The sequence below is a fragment of the Lucilia sericata genome, unplaced genomic scaffold, assembly GCF_015586225.1.
Source record: "Lucilia sericata isolate MDLA Ls3-8-SP2 unplaced genomic scaffold, ASM1558622v1 Contig000046F_arrow, whole genome shotgun sequence".
Classification (NCBI taxonomy): domain Eukaryota; kingdom Metazoa; phylum Arthropoda; class Insecta; order Diptera; family Calliphoridae; genus Lucilia; species Lucilia sericata.
In genome coordinates, this window is record NW_023994084.1 from 1,028,101 (window position 1) to 1,051,386 (window position 23,286).

General features: G+C 30.1%; 1 protein-coding gene across 3 annotated transcripts in view; it reads right to left on the reverse strand.

Annotated features, from left to right (window-relative positions):
• Positions 1-360: 360 nt before the first annotated feature.
• LOC119615242 (nephrin) overlaps positions 361-23,286 on the reverse strand; it is a 46,663-nt gene continuing 23,737 nt past the window's right edge. Inside the window, exons 2-14 of one of the 3 annotated variants that reach the window (XM_037971327.1) lie at positions 5,342-5,833; positions 5,101-5,274; positions 4,888-5,041; positions 4,685-4,821; positions 4,308-4,607; positions 3,893-4,183; positions 3,524-3,826; positions 3,172-3,453; positions 2,826-3,107; positions 2,170-2,757; positions 1,888-2,099; positions 1,354-1,737; positions 361-1,284 (exon numbers count right to left, since the gene is read on the reverse strand). In XM_037971327.1, the coding sequence (XP_037827255.1) occupies positions 1,276-1,284; positions 1,354-1,737; positions 1,888-2,099; positions 2,170-2,757; positions 2,826-3,107; positions 3,172-3,453; positions 3,524-3,826; positions 3,893-4,183; positions 4,308-4,607; positions 4,685-4,821; positions 4,888-5,041; positions 5,101-5,274; positions 5,342-5,833 (3,608 nt within the window). In that variant the 3' untranslated portion in view covers positions 361-1,275. The other 2 variants (XM_037971335.1, XM_037971320.1) reach the window with 2 other exon arrangements.

A 23,286-nucleotide genomic window follows, 5' to 3' on the forward strand; every position in this document is an offset into this window, starting at 1 on the left:
TCCCAGCAGTTTTACAAGGAGTCAATTATCTAGTCCATAAATAGGTAACATGTTAAGTTAAGAAAAATACGATCCACCTGAAAAAGATTCAATTGTCCTTTTGAAATCATAATAACATATTAAGCATAGTTTCTCCGAACTGCAGGGATTGTAACAGTGTTTCAGTACTTGAATGTAAGCATGTATGTGTATGGACCGGTTTATATGTATGTGTATATGTTTATGATTTTTCATATTTATAGATTTTATAAGAGTAAGAATAATTTTTCAAGAGTTAATTATAATAAAATGCTAAAAATGAAGATACTTGTTTTAACTTTTTTTCGTTTAGTACTAAAATGTGTTTAAAACTACTTTAATTTTGTTCTTAGACGCTTAGATGCTTATAATTTTATCTTATGGTTTAGGTTTTTTTTTTGTTTATTTTAATAATTTTTTTTTTTTTTAATTTTTTTGTAAAATATAAAACTACTTTTTGAAAAAGAAACCTGCTTAAATGTAAGAGGACAAGCAAGACACCAAACGAGCATGATTGATGAGTGATTGTTGGGTAGAACAGCAAAAGACTGATGATCACTTTTGTTGTATGTTTGTAACTTTCAACCATTCATCTATTGGAAGTACCATCTGTATCATCAAATCGTATGATTGCTTGAAAAACATTCGCTTGATATAGAATAGAGTTTGTGTGAATGTGTTTTGTAAGTTTTAAGGTAAAGTGCTGCTGATGACGCCTTTTTAGTTTGCGTGCCAACGGCACTTGTTCCTCAAGTTTCAACCATGCAGCAGGTATGTTAGTTCGTTCGTTCTAGTCTCCAGAAAACATTTAAGCAAGAATTTTTCTTCTTCTTTATTATCACAGCCTTAAGCACAAACTTTTTGAATTTGTTTCTTTTTGTTTTTAGTTGTTTGTGTTGTTGTTTTGTATATATATGTAGAACGGGTTTCAAACACGGGTCCGTCTGTTCCCGCTCTGTTGAATTTAATTCGTATCGTTTGTACATTTATAATTGATTCGATTCTTTTGTTGTTTTTGTGTTTTGATTTTTTGATTTGCTTTGTCGTTATTTATATATTTTTAAATTTATTTAAGATTTGAATTGTTTTTCGTTTCGTTTTTTTGTTGCTTTTGGAGTTAAAGTTGTGTGTGTTTTTTTTAACATTCATCAGTCAGTCTAGTAATCGAGAGAAGCTCTAAGAGATTCCTTAATGGTATTGAGAGTTGCGGGCCATTAGCAATGAATGACTCTACTGCGGCTGCAGGTTTAATCAGCTTCAGTAGGCCTAAATTAGCCACGCTTTAGTATTTATACAAAATATTTACAATTTGGCATGCTAAACGCGTATACTCACCACAGGTGGATACGAGATGTACTTGTCACTCATATTAAAATACGATCCATCTGGTGGCGGAGCCGGTGATGGTGAAGAAATATAACTGCCCTTGATGACCAGCGAAGAGGCAGGCGACGGCGAGGGTATGTACATGCCATTGGACATAAGCATGTGATCATCTTTGGAACGTGAGGGCTCTGGCATGCCACTGCGGTTGCTGTGACGTTTGGGATTGGGCAGAGTACGTGTAAAATCTGGATTACACATATAAGGCGGACTGCACATGGAACTCTCTTGATACTTTGGCGGATAGGCAGTTGATTGTATGATATCGACATTTTCCACCAAATAAGTGGAGGTAGCTTGTTTTTGGACATCAGCCTGCAAAGCAGAAATTGGCAACTGTGAAAAGAATTTAATCAGAAACACAGTTAAAGGTTAGAAAAAGTTAGCCAGTGTTAGACAACATACATTTAAACTTATTTACTAAGGAATTAATCAATTAGTTATTATTAGCAACAGTTATTAATAAAGAGTTTTAGTTTAACTTACCTTATAAACAGATTGGTTATCTTCTTTGGAATAGGCATCATCGTTGGGTGCTTCTGTTTCTGTTGAATTCTTATTCTGTCGTCGTATTACAAACCAGGCCACCAGGGCAGCATTTAAGATCAACAAGCCCATGGCAGCCGATGTTATGCCAATTATCATCATATTGGGCATTTCATCCTTTTCATTTAGTTCCGCTGAATAAGGTTGGGATCCTGTAGCAAATAAAAGAAATTGAGATAAATTTGAAAATTTCAAGTTTCTTCTTTTCTCCTTTTTACATACCTTTCGTTAATGTTAGTTTAATATCGGGTAAAAATTTACTGCCACCCGCTTCATTGGCAGCCATTACAGAAAACACATACGTACTGCCAGCCTTTAAGCCATCAATTGTTATATTTACACTTCCCGGCTTGGCATCCACATATTTGTATTTATCTTCATTGAATATTTTAAATCTCAAACGATAGTAGACCGGTAAACCGCCATCAAAACCAGGAGTCCAGGATAAATCTACGCCATTATCGGTAACATTGTTCACTTGTATATCTAAAGGTGTATCCGGTCTCATGGGTTTCGAAAATTCCAATGTAGAGCTGGCCTGGCCATGGGTATTACGAGCCACACATTCATATTGCCCATAATCATCGGCTGAGGTATTTTCAATCATTAGCGATGACTCATATGTTAAAGCATTGAGTTTGCGATCCAAAGTCTTAAATTTATTACGACGCATTTTCAAATCTTTGCCATTACGACGCCAGACGAAACTAGGTTGGGGTGCTGCTACAGCGCGACAAACAATACGACCTCTATCACCCATACGCGAAGCAAAACGTGTAAAAGCAGGTGAATGATCCAACTCTGGGGCAGCTATATAAAGAAATTGTAAATTGTAATGCCAAAAACTCACTTAATTCTCCAGTTATAAAAGAACTTACATTGCACCACCAATAAAACATCTCTTTGAGCTGGAGCTCCTCTTTGATTATCCACTACACAGGTAAAATTACCAATATCCGAGCGTTGAACATTGCTGATATGTAGGTATGAAGTGCCATTGTCATAAGTGATGCTGGTTCTTTGCGACATGTCATAGCCAGCTCTAATCCAGGTGACATGTTCAGCTGCCAAAGGTCGCGCTAAAATATTACAAGCTAAAACTGCTTCCTCACCTTCGGCAAAGCTGGAATTTTCAGTTACCGATTCAATTGAAGGTGGATCTAGAAATTAGAATTATATTAATTCCCTACAAGTCCCCTGCTATATTGCAATATCACAACTTACATTCAACCACTATTTGTATTTCCATAATGGCGGTGCCCTGGGAATTCATAGCTTCGCAAATATAACTACCGGCATCATTTCGTGAGAGTTTATTGATATTAAGCGTAGAACCATCGGATATAATACGCTGACCAAGGGCATTATTCATTATGGGCAAACCATCTTTAGTCCAGGTGTACGACATTGACATGGGATTACCGCTAGCATGGAGTTCAATACGCAAAGGCTCTCCCTCCACACCCATGTAGGAGGACATTTGAGGATTATCAAATTTAGGAGGATCTAGGATTTGCGAGAAAATATGGTTTAAGTCTTTGTAGTTCCACCTAAAACCTGGACTATTAACACTTACATAATATATCCAAACTGACTGTCTCATGAACACTACGTTGCAAAACCTCATTTATAGATTGACATGTATAAATGATGCCATCCAAATCTTGAGTAATATTTACATACACCTCCAGGGTAGACACTGAACCTCCCCATAAGCCGGGTTTAGTTGAGAGATTAACACCTTCCACGGGTATGCCATCCTTCCACCAAGACACCTTAGCTGGTGGATTACTTGAGCTGGAATCACATATCAACTTGGCTCTTATGCCAGGCACTAAATTTTTGGGTTCAACGGAAATTTTCACAGTCTCGGGGGGAACTAGAACACAATACGAACAACATGTCAGAGAGGCTAACAAATTTTCCACTGGAAATTTGTACTTACAATGAACACTTAAAGTTTTGGTCGCAAACAGAGGTATTTCAATAGCTGGACTCTGAATTTCACACTTATATATGGCATTATTATCGGACGAATTCACCAAAATGGTCAATTCGGAGGAGATTTTTGAATCCTGGATTTTGCTTTGGGTATTCAATTTCTTATCATTTTTATACCAAATCAATGAGGGTGGAGGATTGCCACCAGACGAAGCACATTGTAATTTCTTAACCGAACCTGAGGTGATGACATCACCATCATTATAGCCCGTCAACAAGGGTGGTGAGGGTGGATCTAAATATTGCACAATACATAATGGAATAACACAATAAAAGGGGAGACACAAACAAACAAACAAACAAGACATTAATTAAATATTCGTTTTACTTTTCAATTATTTAATGTAAGAAACACTCACACAAAACATTAACACTGTGAGAACCCACAACATTTTGCGTCAATTCAACGTTGAGAGCATGACAGACAGCCACAAATGTACGCGAGTTGGCATCGATATTTATAGAGACATTGGAAGTACTAAACCAACCACCTTCAACACTTTTTTGCGTCTTGTAAGTGGAATTGCTAAGCGGACGTCCATTTAAGGACCAGCTAATGCGGGCTGGTGGATTTGAGGGTGCTGTTACACAACTCAATTGCACAATGTCTCCCACTTTGGCCTCGGTGGCGCCACTAATGGTAACTTCTTTGGGAGCAACTGTATTTATTAGTAATAAAAAAAAGTTATTAATTAATTAATTTATTCCCTTTGTCTATTCCCGGCATTATGCTTACACAATACAGTCAAATTTAGTTCAGCTTTAAAGGCAGTATTCGATAAAATATTTTTAGCTTCACACACTAAATTGGCACCATTATCCGAGTCTTCGGCTATAAAACTATAAACATTCTCCGACAAACGACCCGATGTTCTAAGAGTAAAGAAAAATTTTATAAAATCTCAAGTCTTTTGCAGTAAATTTCCTCTCTTAATTTACCTTTGGGGAGAACTAATGGGTTCACCATTTTTATACCAAACTAATTGAGCAGGAGGATTTCCTCCACGACTACGACAAGCGATTTTAACATTTTGTCCTCTTCTTAAGGTTTCACCCTGGGTATAACCCTCAAAGAATGGGGGACCAGGAGGATCTATTAAAAATATTGCATTCAATTTAAAATATTCATAAACGTCTTTTAAACTAACTTACATAACACAGATAATTGTATGGAAGAGCGCATGGGAACATCTGGTGGCAAAGCTTTGTGTTTTGCCTCACAGGCAAAATCTTTAAAATCATCATCAGCTCGAGGCTGTAGGGTTATTGTGGATATGGTAGTGTAACGCTTAGCGGCACTTTCAGTTATCTCAACATGAGGTTTAACTATAAAACATCATTAATTTAAAATCTTCTTCAAACACTTAAAGCGTTCTTAAAACTAGAAACTTACCACCCATTAAAGGTACATTATTACTATTCCATATTAGATTCGCTGCTGGATTGGCATTCTCGGCTATACACTTGAGTGTAAGATTCTGTCTTTCCACCACTTCAACTTTGGCATTTGGGGCATAACCATCAATGGCTATCGAACTGGGTGCGGCTACTATACTCAATTTGGCATTGGCTCTAATGGCAGGATTGCCAGCAGCTGGACCAACTTGACACTGATATTCGGCATCATCTTCTAGGGAAGCATTTTTGATTTGCAAATTATATACACCATTTACAGCGTCCACCAAAACCGAATAACGTGGAAAACCATGTATAACCGCTGAGAAACCCAAGGCAAAACCATCTTTAGTCCATTGAACTTGGCCGGCACGATTGGCCACTTCACAGCGCAGTAATGTGTCGGTACCCTCTAGAATTTGTAAATCATGTGGCGTCACACGAAACTTTTGTACTGCAGACAATGACTGAGCCGTAGTCAATAGAATGACTGTAAATAGAGAAAAGAAATAAAAAGCAATCATTAAAGTTTGTTTTATTAAAATATAGATCTGTTTACATTTTTTTAAATTTTACCTACTGCTATTTAATAACTAAATTTAATGTTTATACACATATTGTTAATTCATTAGTGGGGTACAAGAAAAAAAACAACTTTGGTGACAACCCACTTTATTTTGAAATTTACATGTTGCCTTGTCTTCCACATTGCATTAATCATCCCACGGTTATTATTCGATTTCTTATTTATTTTATTTTCTGTTTTTTTTTTCTCTCTTGTGTGAGTGTGAGTGTTTGTGTCTTTTTTTTTCGAACGAAACATTTTAAGAAAATTTATAAAAAAAATAGACACCCACATTTAAAAGGTCTGTTGGGTAAATTAAGATTGTTTTGTGAACTAATTTTCAACATTTAACACTAAACAACAATTCAAATAGATACAACACAAACACACACACAAAACAAATCTTAATAGACAAATTAAATAGACAACAACAACAGCAATACAATACAAATAATATTGTAATGTTGCACAAGTTTTGTATTGTATTGTGTTCTTTCTATCTGCCCAGACATTCCCAGCCTACTCAATCGTTTAGTCATCCATTCATTTATTCATTCAGGTGACCCAAACAACAGCAACAACAACAACAACAATAGCATTGATTAGCATACTACGAAACTTGAAAATCGGTCGAGACGAAAGGGATTCCTAAGAGACACACTAAATAATCAATTTCTCAATGCATTTGTATGTGTGTGTGTGCTTTCGACAACACTACTACTACATACATAGAGACAAGAAAAAAATATTCATTGATAAGAAAATATATTTATTCCCATGACTTCAGTCCTATACATACATATAAATAAAATATGCATGTGTTCTTCTACACCTAGGCCTCTCCTAACTAAAGCTAACTTGTTCAAAATATGATTCAAAGATAAAACAGATTTATTATTAAAGCCCTTTCCATGGTCTGCCTTGATGACTTTAAAGTAGTTTTTTGTATTCCACGTTTTTCGAGGACCCAGTGTATTCAAGTATAAAACATGTTGAACAACATTAATGGATTAATTGATTATTAGCCTCAGTTTAATGGTCAATCTCTTACATTTGGTCGGCACGATTCATTTCCGTTGAGTATTAATATTTATGGCTAAACAGTAATGAAAATGTCATCTTTAGAGAACTTCAAATACCAACAACAACAACTAATACAATAATCAACACACTCCGAGTAAAACCATTTCCTAAATGTATCTAAAAGAATGTTAAACGTGCAACATACCTACTTTGGAAAATTTTATGCGTTTTTGGCTGAGGGGTTAACCGTGTATGTGTATGTGTGTAATAAAAGATGAGCTTTTAGTAATTTTTGGTACTACCACAACTCATAAACACATATTATAACCATAGATAAACGAAAATAGTAACCACTTCTAATGAATGAATGAATGAATATGAAGACAATGAGTATAAATGTTAAGGAATTTGATTAAAATTACCCAAACAATGTTGGTTTTCCACAGAATGTAGGAAATACATAATATTTTTGTTTTCAGGCCTCTTATGGAACGGTCAAAGTTTTTATTAAAACAATTAATGGCATCTTTAGTTCAAATACTCTTTTTGTCCCCTATTTCTTTTAAAAATGATAAGGGTGGTGGTGGTGGTTTACTTTCATGATGATTTGTTGTCATTATACTGTTGTTTTGAGGAAAAAAAACTTCTTCAAGTGTGACAAGTTAAAGGCAAAAAGTTAAATGAAATTTTGTGTAGTTTTAACCAGCAAAGAAATGTTTTGTAGTCCCAAACACTTGAACGGCTTCGTTCTTCCTGACTTTACAAATTCATTCATAAATAACATTCACACAAACAAACATATGTATGACAACTACTTTTAAAAGTTGTTGTTGTTGTTGTGTTATGCTTCCTTGGTCATTTATTTTACTTAAAATTTTGTTTAAAGTCTTGTTTCTTTCTACCTTTTTTCCCCCCTTCTCTAAGTTTTTCATTCATGTTCTTGTTAAAGTCACCACCATTTAAACTGAAAATTTTTGTAGAAAATTGTTTGTAGTTGATCCTTAACCACAGACAAAAAACACTCAACTTTCATCAATAGTGTTTTTTTTTTTTCTTCTTCTTATTTTTGTTATTTATTAAATTAAGGTTAAAAGTTTTGTAGAAAAAATACAGGAAGTGGACTACCAGAAAATTATCTGGCAAATAAATGCCAACAACAAGATTTAAAGTTTTACATCTTTTGCTAGGCAAAAACTTTATAATCAATTTGTCATTAGTTTAGAGGTTAGTTTTAAAACCACTATACCAATTTTTTTTATTAAGGATTTAAAAGGTTTATGTTGACATTTTGGCTTGGTCACACCATGGTAATATGGCAAAAAATATTTCAAAAGTTTGTTAAAATACATCCCTTTAGTTTACCTTTTTATTAAATATAAGGATTCTTCAGACATTTCCTGTTCTATTTTAGGAATTTTTAGAAATTTGAAAAGGCTTGATTATGTAATCTATAATTGAAATTTAAATTATATTTTATTATTTTTATACAAAATTAAGTGGTTTTATAAAATGTCTTTTAATATTTTTGTCAAAATGTTATATATTTCATGAATTATTAATAACTTTAACAATTATGAGTAGATTTTATAAAAATATAGTTTATTTCTTTAGTAATTTGTTTATCTTTGTGTTCTAAGAAAAGAATCGCGATTAAGCTAATTTTAGATTTTTATGAATTTTTTAAAATAAAAAATTTTAATTTAAAATTCTTAAAAATGTTGAATTAAAATAAGACTTTTTTACATAATTTTAAATAAAACAAGTAAGAAATTATAGTCGGGCGAGGCCGACCATATAATACCCTACACCTGTTACAAAAATAAAATGTTGAATTGTACCCAGATATACTTAAGCCATTTATTGTTGAACAAAATTGTGGACATTTAAGTCAAATTTTGAAGGGGGCTTTGTATAGGGGCTATGGTCAAATGAGACTATATAATTATAAAATTAATGAGAGTCATCAAGGCTAGTATAGAACTTGGTTTTGCAGCTTTTTGTCGAGATACGACGGTGTAGGGTATAACAATAACTATTCACCGATTTTGATATAAGTTAGATCATTTGTTTATAACAGATAAAGCTTTATAACAAGCAAATAAATCATTAATTTTGGCTCTATATAGATTTTTTATAAATTTTTAAAAAATCGAAAAAATTTCCCAATTTTACATTTAAATCTAAATGTTAAATTATTATTTAATTAAGAATAAATTCACTATATATTTACGATATTAATAATATATAGCTGATTTTATTTATGACATATTCAGCTTTATTTTCTCTTTCTTTTTAAAACAAATCCAGAATTTATGTATTTAAGAACAACAACAACTAAGTAGTTGGTATATGCCAAATATTCAACCAATACAAACTAATACTATCGAAAATACTTTTAATCCCCCCCATAAAGGAACACAAGAAGTTGATAAAGAACAACATAAGAAACTAAAGTACTTTTTGCAAAGAACAAAAAAAGGAAGAAATCTGAGTAAAAAAAAGAAATCATTTTACATATGACTACGATTATTGAGACTTTAAGGTAGTCAAGTGATCAAGTTGGGACTATAAAAAAAAAATCCTATGCAAAAAGCACTTTAAATGAAATAAAATCAAGAAAGAAGAAAAAAAACAGGCAGTTGAGCATATAAAAAGTGGCAAATGGATGCACTATGTAGTACGAGTATATGGAAGTGTATGTATGTATGCATGTAGAGAGTTGGTATGGTAATAACACACCGGATGTCACACTAATGGTCACTTTCAGTTTATTTTCATAAGACTTGGTATTATAGTCGTATAATGTTTATCTTTGTTTAAGTGTAAACTCACACAAACCTCCCTAAACGAAAAAAAACCTAACTTCAGTCAATTCATTCATAAAATGAGTGGACGTAAGATATATAAACCGAACTTGACTAAAACTCTTGGTTAGTTTTCTTTTTTGTTGTTGTTATTATTGCTGTGGTTTAACTTGATATTGGTAGGTTTTTTGTTTTTAACATACTACACATATGGATGTATGTATCTGTAATGAAACTTTTAATTTTGTTAATGAATATTTAGAAATCTTCCGGCCATGGCTATTTTTATTTCATTTTAGCCTGTTTTTGCTTAGTTTTTTTCTTCTTCTTCTTAAAATGAGTTAATGGCTTGTATGAGGCTACAACTCTAAGAAATGTAAACAAAAAACCTTAAGCCCAGTGGTTTTTCTACTCCACTGAAACTATTAGTTTACTTGAGTTGTTGTTAGTTTTTTTTCATATTTGGGTTCATTAATGGTCTCTTGTATGAAACTACAATTTCTCTGCCATTACTTCTCTAGATCAACGGTTCCCAAAAGGGGGTCCGCGGACCCCTAGTGGTCCGTAGCAAAATCCTAGGGGGTCCGCGAAGACGAACGAAAAAAATCATGAATAAAAACTATTCTCTATATGTTAGAAAATATTAAAAATATCTCCAAATTTTTCATAAATACTAAAATACACAATTTTTATTCAATAATCCCAGATTTGTTGATGACTTTTTGAATTTTATTGTTTCGGTCGTTTATCAGGATGAAGCTAGGCCCTACAAATTTATTGTTTCACTTTTATAAAGTAAAGTATTACGTGATTTGTAATTTTTATAAATGTATATGTATCGAAATAAATGTTTTTATATCAGACGGATAATGATTTGCCTTAGAATTAAATACTGATACTGGTATCCCGGAATATGAAGTTAGGTCACATTTCATAATATTTTTTAAATTGTAAGCAAAAGTGTTAATCTAGTTAATTTTAAATATAAATATTCCATTCCGACGTGATACACAGATTTTAACTTCATTTTGTTGTCCAATATTATTAAATCAACATCAGAAAATTCATAGCGTTTTGCGTAAATAGTCAAAACCAGGCAGTAAAATAATTCGTAGGTATTTTAAAATTCAAATTTAAGATCCAAATTCACAGTACATTCGCAAAGAGTTCAGGTCATATTTTATGTGGGTAACGCATTCCGCAACAGCATCGAAGAAGTCTAATTTTCACATATTTTCCCGAAAACTTAGCTTACATACTCAGCTCACTCCTATGCAATCGCAAAAAAATTTAGAAACATGACTCTTTAAGCACATGTCGACAATACTTGATAAAGAAAACTTTTCGCTACCTTGACGAGAAATGAACATGAAAGCTCTCACGATCATAAAATTAAACATCATGTTAGAAGTCATTCTATATTTAAAACCATGCAATTGAAAACATCTCCGAAATACTAAATATTCTCAATGTACGGGAATATTGTATAGGGTTTATGGACTAGGACTAAGACAATTTTCGGATGAACAATTATTTATAACAATAAGATATCAAAATATGTATGGGGGTCCGTGAAATTAAATAAATTCCTCAAGGGGTCCGCGAAGTAAAAAACGGTGGGAACCGCTGCTCTAGATGATAACTTCTTTTTTATTATTATTTTTTTGCCTCTTGTTGTTGTTAATTATTTTTTCTCCTTTTTCTTATGAAAGCTCAGAACTTGAATGCGTATTAAAATATGTATGAATGAATGAATGGTCTTTGGGCCAGGACATAATGGTTATTAATGTTTTAAGTATATAAAGTACTGTAGTATGTGAGTATGTAGATGCAACAAAAAGGGAAGTAAGCAATTCAATGTGTCCATTAACAGCCATTACAACAACAACAACAAAGGTGTAAAAATAAAATAAACTACCTACAACTGCATTCACCATACATACGTATTTCCCTTTTGCTTAAGTATAAAAATAGGAAAATGTTTAAGGACAGACAGCTATACAGATGGACTCAACTATATTAAGATTTTTCTTTTAGTTTTTCAGTTAAGTTTCTGCCATGTGGTTGTAGCTTAATAAAATAAGACTATTAACTTTTGTTTAACACAGCTTGAAATTATTTGATTAAGAAAAGAAAAAAAACTAAGTTTTTAGAAGAGAAGATGTCAGTAGGAAATCGACTCAGAACAAATCTAACAAAATTTTTATGACAATAAGGGCTGTAAATGTAAAACAACAGAATTTGATTATATATTTTGATTCTTAACTTATTAACATATCAAAATTGTGGAATTTGAGGAGTATACATTACAACTTAGATTACCTGGGAGGTATTATGTAAGCAATAAAAAAAAGTCTACTATGTATTTCTTGTAATTTCTAAAATTTCACCAAAATTACTATTTAAAAAGAGAACCACTTAAACAATAGTTATTTGTTAAGCGATTTAAAATCAGATTAACAAATGTCATCAGATATAAGTGTATGTATGTATATGTGGGAGAATTATATGAAAATTCATTATGTTCTTATGAAAATCTTACACCCAAAGGGTTTACTGGGTTATTTTCCGCTTTAAGTTTGTTTAAATTTTAAACTTAAACAAATACACACATATCTTTTATAAGGATGCAGGAATAGTAAAAAACAAACCAAAATAAATTACCAAGATACCTACATACATATGTATGTACGTATGTATATAAGCGCGTTCGTTGTTCACTTTAATCGTACAAGTTTAGCAGTTTATAACTATGTAGTATGTGCGTTTTTGAATTATCATCGAATAAACTACTGCCAACACTTATATCACCGGAAATCCGCTTAATTTCACTAGTAATCAAGAAACTTATACAAGTTTACACATAGAAACACAACAACTTACCTAGACCGCTAGCCAGGCAACCAAACCAAACCCAACTAGCAGACAAAACAGGCTGTATGAGGATAGATGCCTGGCTGGTTTTTGTTTGGTTGTTTGGCATAAACGCAGTTGGACACAGACATGTAAATGTACATACACTTACTCAGAGGATCATAAACAAAAGAAATTTAATTCACTTGTGTGTTTGTGTGCTTTGAGCTTTTGTAAGTGTTTGTGAAAACAAAGTTTAATGTAAATCCTGTTGAGCTAGTTCGTTGGTTTGTTAGTTTTTTTTTCGTTGGCCACGATTCATATGAAGATGATTTGAGATAGTAAAACTTGTACTTAAGTGGGAATACAATATGGAAATACATACTCTAACTTTGACATCTGTGTATATGTAGCAGTTGGGGGTATTTGTTGAAAATGTTATGCAAGTGTTTGTAATTGCTGCTTCCTTTTTTAAAAGTTTTTAACTATATCGAAATATTTACTAATAGGTTCTCGCTTTTCAACTTTGTGTTGCCTATTGCTTCACACTTTAGCGTATTTGTATGTTTATTACCCATCACTGTAAGTCTTTTTCCTAGTAATTTTACAAAAAGTTGACTTTTTCCTTTAGAATAATAATGTACTTTTTAACTTTTTTATATTTATTTCCTTTCCTAATTGCCCCCAAGTAATGCAGAGGGTAATCAAACGTTACTTTAATGTTCTTAAGTAATGTAAAAAAGAAGTCTCTTTAAAACTATCTGTTGCTACTTTTTGCCAGAAGTTTCCCATTGTTTCACACTTAAACATATATGTATGTGTATTGGCAATCACTGCAATCTTTTTCCCAGTAATTGTACAAAGAGCTTCATGAGCTGCAGAGTTCTGCTGTGTGTGTGAACAAGTTTCCCTGCTAATTAATTAAATTAGTTAATATATCAAAATGTTGGAGATTTTTTCCTCTTTATGGTATTTAGTTTTGAGCTGTTTTTTTTTTTTTTTGCTCCCTTTGTAAAAGCAAACCATTAAAAATTGATTGCCTGCATAATAATGTTTTAAATACTTTTACTCAATAACTTAGTACAGCAACAGTTACACGCATAATTGAACATACAAATTAAAAAAAGTTTTTAAAATAACAAAACTTTAAATAAATGGAAATGAAATGTTATTAAATAAAATATATTTTTAAATAAATTTTTTAACAGTTTCTTTAGCAACATTCGTAATAGTAAATGTGGTAGTTGTAATTGTTTATTTATTTTGCCACTCACTGTTAATAACTTAGTCATATGTTACTTTAAATATACATATATTTATTTTTAAACAATTTTTCTTTTACTTTTTTTGATTTTTATCATAATTTAAGACCTTCATTTACAACTTTTTTCTGCTTGTTGTTGAGTCTGGCATGAGCATGAGTGCGTGGGGGTGTCTTTTAGGCATGCTGGTGTTCAAGCATCATTCGCCTCGAACAAAAGATAATGAAGTAAGAAAAAAGTCAGTTTGTCTGGTTGACTTTATTTTCATCTAACACACACTCAACATACATACATACATGCAACACTAGCAAACACAGCATCTTTATTTTGGTATTTTTTGAATACAAGTGAAATATCATTCAAAAATCGTGTCTGTCTATCCATCCATCCGTCCGTCTGACTGTCTGTCTTGGCTTCAGTAGAGTTGAGATGACTTGTCTTGAGTTAACTGTAGGCTGACAATCAATGGCATGAGTCAATAATAATTGTGTTGTTTTGCTGTTGTACAAACTTTGATCTTTAAATTAGTTTTAATTTATTATTAATATGCCAAAGTATGTTCTTGTTTCGTGTTTTTCACAAAATATTTTTAGTCTGCTTTTTTTAACCCAATTTTATTTTCTTTAATTTTAGGAATTTAATTTTATTAAACATAAATTTTAACACAAGTTTGATTGACAGTTCGTTTCAGTTTTGAAAAAATGAAAATTGAATTAAATACCAGCCATTTAAAAATTTCCAATGAAAATTTTTTCTCATACTGTTATAAAATTTATTGCAGTTAGATCGCTGAAATTTAATTATGAAAATCTTTAACCATAAATAGTTAAATCATCACAAATTATGTATTTTTAAAGTGTTTTATATTTTAATATGAAAATTAACAATAACAAATTGTTTTACAACATAAATCCCTTTTAAATCACTGTACCTATAAAACCAGGCTTAAATATTTTTAATCAAAAAAGTTTTTTTGATTTCATTAGAAATTCATAAATTTCCTTTGTTTGGCTTAAACTAATACATTTAAATTAAATCTATATATTTGACAACTAAATTCTTTTGATTTTAACAATTTTCCAATAAATCAAATAAATGTTTTCCTTCTATAGGATTTAAACAATGGCCAGAGTTACTAACATAGCAAATAGACACAACAAAAAAAATATACAAAATAATCCATCATATTTTTGGGTTTCTATTTGTAGGTTTTACACAAACAAAACCCAAATAAAATGAACATATCTGGACCATTGAAAAGGAAAAAAACACATCAAAACAACTTTTTGTTTTAACAAATTCTATACATTTGCCCGGCCCGGCCGGGCTACTTGTTATTTGGTATTCAAACTGTATAAAATAATATTAATAGTAAGTACCTTTTGGGAAAAAAATAACTAAGTCTTGTTGAATGAAAATAAAAGATATCAAAAAACAGAAATAATAACACACAGAGTTATTAATTCCCCCTTCCCGGTTTTCTAATTATGAAAACATTCATCAGAGGATAGAAAAAATTAAAAATAATACGGAAAAAAAACTGTTGAACTTTATAGAAGATAATTAAGGCTTTGAGAAGCAGTGAACCTCAAAGACGTTATTTTTGGAATTAACGACAAAAATATAAAATGTGGAAAGAGAAAAAGTGACCTTTTCATGTGAACTCATAAAATTATTTAGAATATTTAAACACGAATACAACGCCACCACTAGAAGAAGTATTTAATAATAATATAAAACAGAAAACAACCACTAAATTAAATACCACCATCATCATCGCCATCAATGTTGCCTTCATCACAGGCAGCAAAAGCAACAGTCAAGAGGCAACAAACATCAGCGGCATGATTATTACTAATGCACCAATACACTAAACATTCTCATACACAGTCATAGCGATTGCAATTGCCCGTTAGTTCAGATGGGTAGTATGGATCTTTATTCAGAAACTAAAAACACACTTCATTTAGTTCAGAATTGGTTTATGGAATACGTCTAATGGCTTATATAACAACTCCCTATGACGCTAAGTAGAAAAGAAAGTTTCTGTAACTAATAACTTCTTGCTTAATTACTTCAGACTACCCGCTAGATTACCTTGGAACACCAAAGTAGCTATTCTGAGCCTTTCTGCTTCACAAAGATGACATTAGTTGCTTATATTCAAGTCAAATCAGTTATTTAGGAATATTTACGAAATAGAGATACCTTGACCTCCTATTAAACTACTGGGTTATTCCGTTTTTTTTTTTCAAATACAAGGTCCTCTAGTCATAATTGTTGCTGCATATTCGTGCAACCAAAAATTATACTTAATGCAGCAACAATTACAACATAACTTTGTAATGTGTATTTATAGTTTATTTCTAACGAAGAAACACACATGTGTATGTATGTTGTGCATACGATGCACAAAGAAAATCTAACCAAAATTATCCACAAAAAAAAGCAGTAGGAAAAACAAACTCATGCCGTGAAAAAATAATAAAATGTTGACCTTTTAATTGAAGTCTACTAGATTGACTACAAAAAGAAAAAAAACACAAAAACATTCTGTAGTTTGTCCATGCCACAGTTAATGCAACCAACACACAGACCACCACAAACCGACACTTTTAATAATGAAACAGCATGAAATTTGATTATTTATTTATTTATTTTTTTTTTGTTTTTATTTATTAAACAATGAAAATTTCAAAGACAACAATAATAAAATTGGAAAAAATACCAACAAACTTGGCTTAAAAACAACGGCAAAATGAGTATTAGACAACATTTCAATTGTTCAATTGTTGCTTGCAAATCAATGAGAAATATGAAAGAATTCAATCATCATAATCAAGTTCAATTATTTCAATTATAAACCATAAAAATATATAACAAGAGCAAGAGTTTGCGATATTCTAAAATTGTTAAAAATTGCCTAGAAATTCATTGGAATCTTTCCACTAAAAGTTTGCGCATATTTGCACAATTCTATATAAAAAGATTTTAAGAATGTTATAAAAAAGATTAAAAACATTAAGGGTTTTAAACAAATGCTTAAGAATACCGCAAACTCTTGCAAATAAATTTTTTAGTAATTCATTGGAAACTTTTCACTAAAAGTTTGTGCAAATTTGCACTATACTATAAAAAGGGATTTAAGAATATAATAAACATTATTAAAAACATTAAGGGGTTTAAGCAAATACTTTAGAATCTCGCCAAATTTCGCAAATAAATTGTGAAGAATTATTTACATTCATTGGAAACTTTCCACAAAAAGTTTGCGCAAATTTGCACAATATTATAAAATCGATTTAAAGAATGTTATAAAAAGGATTAAAAACATAATGTGTGTTAAGTAAATGCTTTAGAATCTCGCTAAATTTCACAAATAAATTGTGAAAAAATATTTAGAAATTCATTGGAAACTTTCCACTAAAAGTTTGCGCAAACTCGTACAATATTGTAAAAATCCTCTAAAAATATTAAAAAAATTATTAGGTTTAAGCAAAACTCTTGAAAATAAATTCTGAAAAACTGTTCAGAAATTCTTTGCAAACTTTCCACTAAAAGTTTGCGCAAATTTGCACAATATTATAAAAAATTATTGAAACAATGCTCTAGAAAATATTAGAAATATTAAGAGGTTTAAGCAAATGCTTTCGAAGATAGATAGTCATTTGTAATTTTGTATTAAATTTATCACAAATTTGCACAAAATATTTAAAGAATGTTTTTAAGAATGTCTATAACATAATTTTTATAATTTTTAAGCTTGCAAATAAATTGTGAAAAATTTTTTAGAAATTTATTGGAAACTTTTAAATGAAAGTTTGCGCAAACTTGTGCCATACAATAAAAAAGATTGAAAGAATGCTATAGAAAAGATTAAAGAAATTAAAGATTTTAAGCAAATGATTAAGAATCTCGCAAACTCTTGCAATTAAATTGAAATAAACTAAAAGTTTGCGCAAACTTGAACAAATAGAAAACTTTAGCATTTAAATATCAAGTCTTAATGCTAAATTGGAAAATTAAAGTGTTTAAGCTGCCATAATGTCCTGCATTTTAATACAAACTAGAGATTTTTCTGGTCTAAAATTTCACATTTTAACAATTACACCATTATTAACCCAGAGACTTAACATACTTTTAAATAACTGCTGGAACAACTCAATCTATTTGTATGTCTCTTATTGTCTTGAGTTTTTTGCAAATGACATAAATTTATGTGCTGTCTGTTTGTCCGTCTTTGTGTCTGCTAATGTGTGTACACATTTTCTATTCAATAACATTCTTACAACAATATACATTTAGATGCCAATAGTGGCATTTAAAAATCATTTTCTTGCTGCTGTTGTTGTTATTGTTGTTGGCAACATTAGAACAAGTGATCTTTGTTGAGTATATAAAAGTGTAGTGTCATGTTGTTTTAAAATTTGTGTAGCTTTGTCAATACCAAAATCGCATAACATCTGTATATGTAAACAACATTTTTCTTTTTTTGTTTTTTTGAACAAAAGCTTTGTTAAATACATAAATGTATGCAGAAATCTAGCAAATTTGCAACAAATACACATTTAATGTCAAACGGTATATTTATTAATTAAGTAAGCAATGGTCTCTTGGTTACTCAAACGGATCTAAATTGTTGTGTTTCGAGCATTTATACTCATTTTTTTTGTTAACTCACTTTAATGCTGGTAATATCTACGGGATTATTTAATAATTGTAAAATAAAATCTGAGTGAACTTTTTATGAATATGTGTATATATGTATGTATTTATGTATGTTTAAGTTACGTTTTATATTCTGCAAATTACGAAATGTTTTTTAAGTCATAACTAAAGAAACTTTAAACACAGAAAAATAAAATTAAGTAATACTTAGTTATTTTTTTTTTCTAATTTTCCATAGAGTAGTTAGAAACACACACGCATTTATATTTTAATAGTTTTTATCTGTTTAGTATTAGCATGGTCCTTAAGTTGTTGGATTTTTCTTACATAATTACTTTAAACTTACTAAATATAGTTTTGACACAAGAAAAATATTTATAATTTCTTTTAGATAGAATCTAACTCGGTCTTACTGGGAAGATGATCTAGTAAGCGCGCCCTGACGAAATATAGCATCCCCGACACCTTATATCTTTAGAATCGGCCCATAATAAGCCATAACTCTAATGTGAGGAATGATACCGAAAATAACAAACAATACAAAACTATATATTGATAGTACCGAGCAGTTCCAAAATTTTATATGGAAATCATTCAACACTTTTCATTTCCTACAGGGATATGTATAGAAAATTTACACCAGTGTAATAACAAAAACTGTAGAAATATACTAAAGTTGTAAGAAAACAAAAAACTAAACATTTAACATTTAAACTACAACATGTTTTACTAGTTCTTGCGCAAAATAATATACAAGGCAAAAAAAAAAACTTAATACTCAGAAGCTAAGACAAACTTTACTTCATATACAATAGATGGCTTAAAGCTGTTATAAAGAAGAGGTTTAAGAAGTTAACAAATAAATAAATAAACAAAAAACAACAACAACTTGGCAAGCCAGGCAGTCAGGCATCATTATAATTATTTTTTACAACCAGGTGCGTATTGGACCTGGCTAAAATACATCAATGTACTTGTAGAGTAAATTTATGTATGTATGTGGTTTAAGTAATCAAGCATTTATTTATGAACAAATATAGCTTATTTTTTGCTAAAATGAACTAAGTCAAAATTCTAAAAAAAATATTGCACCGATAAAACTAGCCTGGCTACAATAGTACACATGTTATAGCCTTTTTGCCTATAGTTATATAGTTTTCGATTTAGAACATTTTGCAAGTAAATGATCTACATGTTGAATTTGCTTTTGATTTGAAATCCAAATTAAATTCAAACTGCTCTAAACCAGTAACTTTTAAAACTTATGAATATGAGTAAAAAACACAGTGGCATTTAGCAAATAACTGAACAAATATTCATAAACTATTAAATAATTCTTAACTTGTCTTACCAACTAGATTTTACTGTAGCTTACTTCGGAGTGAAAAAAGCGAAATTGTTAGAACAAAAAATATCATCAATATATGGTGGTGTCTTGCTGTTATTATTTTTTTTTTCGCAAACTACGTTTTACTATCAAACCTACGTTTGGTTTTGTAACCAATATTTAAGTCTCAAACACTCTCTCTGTATATATGTGTGTGTGCTATATAAATTTAGTTTCATTCATATATTCATTCATAAAGCTTGACTTAAAGTAGTATTTTTTCTTTTTCTGCTTGTTGTTCGTTTGCTGGTGTTTTAAAAGAAACCTGCCACAATTTAAGCTTAAAACCGTGGGCTGTTTTGTGGTTGAACTGGTTTTTAAGTTTGTTTTTTTTTTTCTACTTCTTGTTTAATTCTGTGTTTTTTTCTTAATATTTGATTTGATATTTTGCTTAGTAGTTGGTTATAGATTTAATATCAAACTCCCCTCTGTGCTGATTTAACAAATACATACAAACAACTTTAGCTAACACATACAGACTTATGTACAAACATATTTACTCATCTAAGTATTAAAAGTATCTGGCCAGTCTGAAGTATCTATTAAATAAGTATAACTGTCCTTATGCTGTCTGTAATATTCATTTAATATGTTTTGTTTTTGTTGTTGGTTTTTTTGGCTCTTTAAGTTAGATTTTTGTTTTTTTTTTTTTTCTTTCTATTTCTATTTTAATGATTGCCAGAACTGATTAATAGTTTGACCGTGTGGAAATGTTAATTAGTTTGTTTCAAAGTCTATACTTAAAAGATTGTTTTTCTGCTGTTGTTGTATGTGTGTGTGTATGTTTTTGCTGTAATATTACGTTCTTTGTGCTAAGTATTAATATTATATTGAATTAACTTCTTAAGAAAGATATTTGTTGGTATTAAAACTAAATACCCACAAAATGTTAATTATAAATACTAATGATGTTTATTAAGATGGATATGTTCATATATGTAATAGTTTTTCCCTATATTTTTATCTAAAGGAATATATTTCTCCAGATTTTATAAATTTTTGCTGATAGTTGTACAAATTAGGGTCCTTCATTTATCTTCAGATAATCATATAGACTTTATAACACTTTCAGACTCTATTACACGATTTACAGCAATAGTTGTTGTTGTTGCTGCGACAAGTATAAAGTAAGGTTCTATAAATCGACTTTCGAATAATTGAACAATCGGCATTTTGTCGAAAAAGGTCGAAAAGTCGAAGTCGACTATTTTCTTCCAAAAAAGTCGATAACTCGACTATCGTCTATGAAAAAAGCCGAAAAGTCGACTTTGTAAATAAAAGTTGAAAAGTCGAAGAAAGTCGAAAAGTCAGAAAAAGTCGAAAACTTAAAAATATGTAGTAGAAAAAAGTCAAAAATAGTCGAAAATTTTAAAAAAGTGGAAAAAAAGTCAAAAACTCTAAAATAGTCGGAAAAACTCGAAAAAAGTTAAAAAATTGTGTAAAATAATCGAAAAAAATCGAAAAAAGTCGAAAAAAGTCGAAAGAAGTCGAAAATAGTCAAAAAGTCGAAAAAATCGAAAAGTCGAAAAGTCGACTATTTATAAAATGCTAAAAGTCGAAAAGTCTAAAAGTCGACTTTTAATTAAATGAAAAATGTCGAAAAATCGACTTTTCATAAAATGCAAAAAGTCGACTTTTAACTAAATGCGAAAAGTCGACTTTTCGTTTCAACTATAGAACCCTAGTATAAAGTCGGTGTTGCAGAGTAGACAATCCTTGCTTATTGTTCATTAAACTCTGGTGTGAAGAACCAATTGTCGATCAGTCAATCTATTTGATATTTAGCACAAGTTATATTTTTGCCTCCAGAAGTTGTATCATTCAAATATTGGTTACGTAATATAATTTTGATACCTCTATTGCTTAAGATATTTTTCCTTTCAATTTCAAAATAATTTAAATATTTTGTATAGACAAAAACCACTATTTATAACGCAATCGTGACTTGAAACATGATCAATCAAGATCAACTTTGTCCATTAATTTAAGATTTTTTATCACACGTGATTGGCTGCCAGCATTTTGTAAGCAAAGTAGTGATTTTTTTTTGTAAACAATTTCAATTGCATAAAGAACTAGTAAAGCTTAATTGTTATGTAAGTATAAGTCACTAGTCTTGCAGAAATAATCCTTCGATAGTATAGAAATAACAAATAAATTTAAAACGATTGTGATTGACTTAATGAAATACATTTATTGCTTCAATTAAACATTAATCGTTAACCAAAATCTTTTAAATCCTATTTTTAACAATTTTATAAATAAAATATTGTATGTAATTGTTTACCAAATTTTATCATTTTCCTTGTATTCTTTTCGTCAATATAACGAAACTTTTTAATTAAAGTTTCCTGTTTATTTTCATTGAATACTTAGACCCAAAAATACCAGATATTTAAATGAAACTGTAAAATATCTAGCAACTATTTAAGTTAAACTAGGTAATAAAAGAATATTTAATCTCTAAAATGTTCCATTTCCTTTTCTATTTTAATGTTAATTATTTTTACAAAATAAACATCTTGTTTTCTTAACATGAACTGAACATAAATTCTAAGTAATTTGTTTTAAGCTAGTTTTTTACTAAATTTAAGACAAACTAAAACATGTAATTTAATTACAACTAGTCACAACTTGTTAAGATCTTGTTGTTCTATTTTAAAGATGAACTAGATTTAACTAAATGTTTGAAACAAATTTCTATTTAATGTTTAACAAACACACAGCTGTTCAATAACAATAATAGTAATCATTAAGAAATATATTTAATTATACTAAATTATAGTTATAAACTAATTTTAACACTTCGACTCAGTCAATGGCCATAGTAAAAAGCTTAGGAAATATTTAATTTTTAAAAATCATATAAAATCTTTGCAAAATGTTATTAACCTCCACAGTTTAAATGTATTAATGATTGTTTTTTTTTTTTTCTCGTGGATATTTATGTAAATCCATCATTTGTCATCGGGGATTTGAAAGCATAAAAAAATCATTAACAATTTGCATAACAAAATAACTCAAACAAAAAAAAAACAGCCTAAATCGAAACTTGGCAACAATAGCAAACCATTTTTCATTATATTTTTTATGATTATTATATTTGTAGAATGATGGTTAAATGTTTCAGTAACTATTTTTTCAATATTTCATTGATGGAAACTTAAATTCATTGTGCTGGTAAATTTTATTTGTTTAATAATTACAAAATTTATTAGATAAACAGTTCTGTGCTGAGAAAAGCATAAAGTTTTGACAACCAACAAATTTGTTTTAATCAAACATATTTGAAATTTATATTTTTAGTTAGAAGACCACGCCCACTGTGATTTATTGCCCACATAAATCAAAAAAAATATTTTTTATAATTTTTATGACATT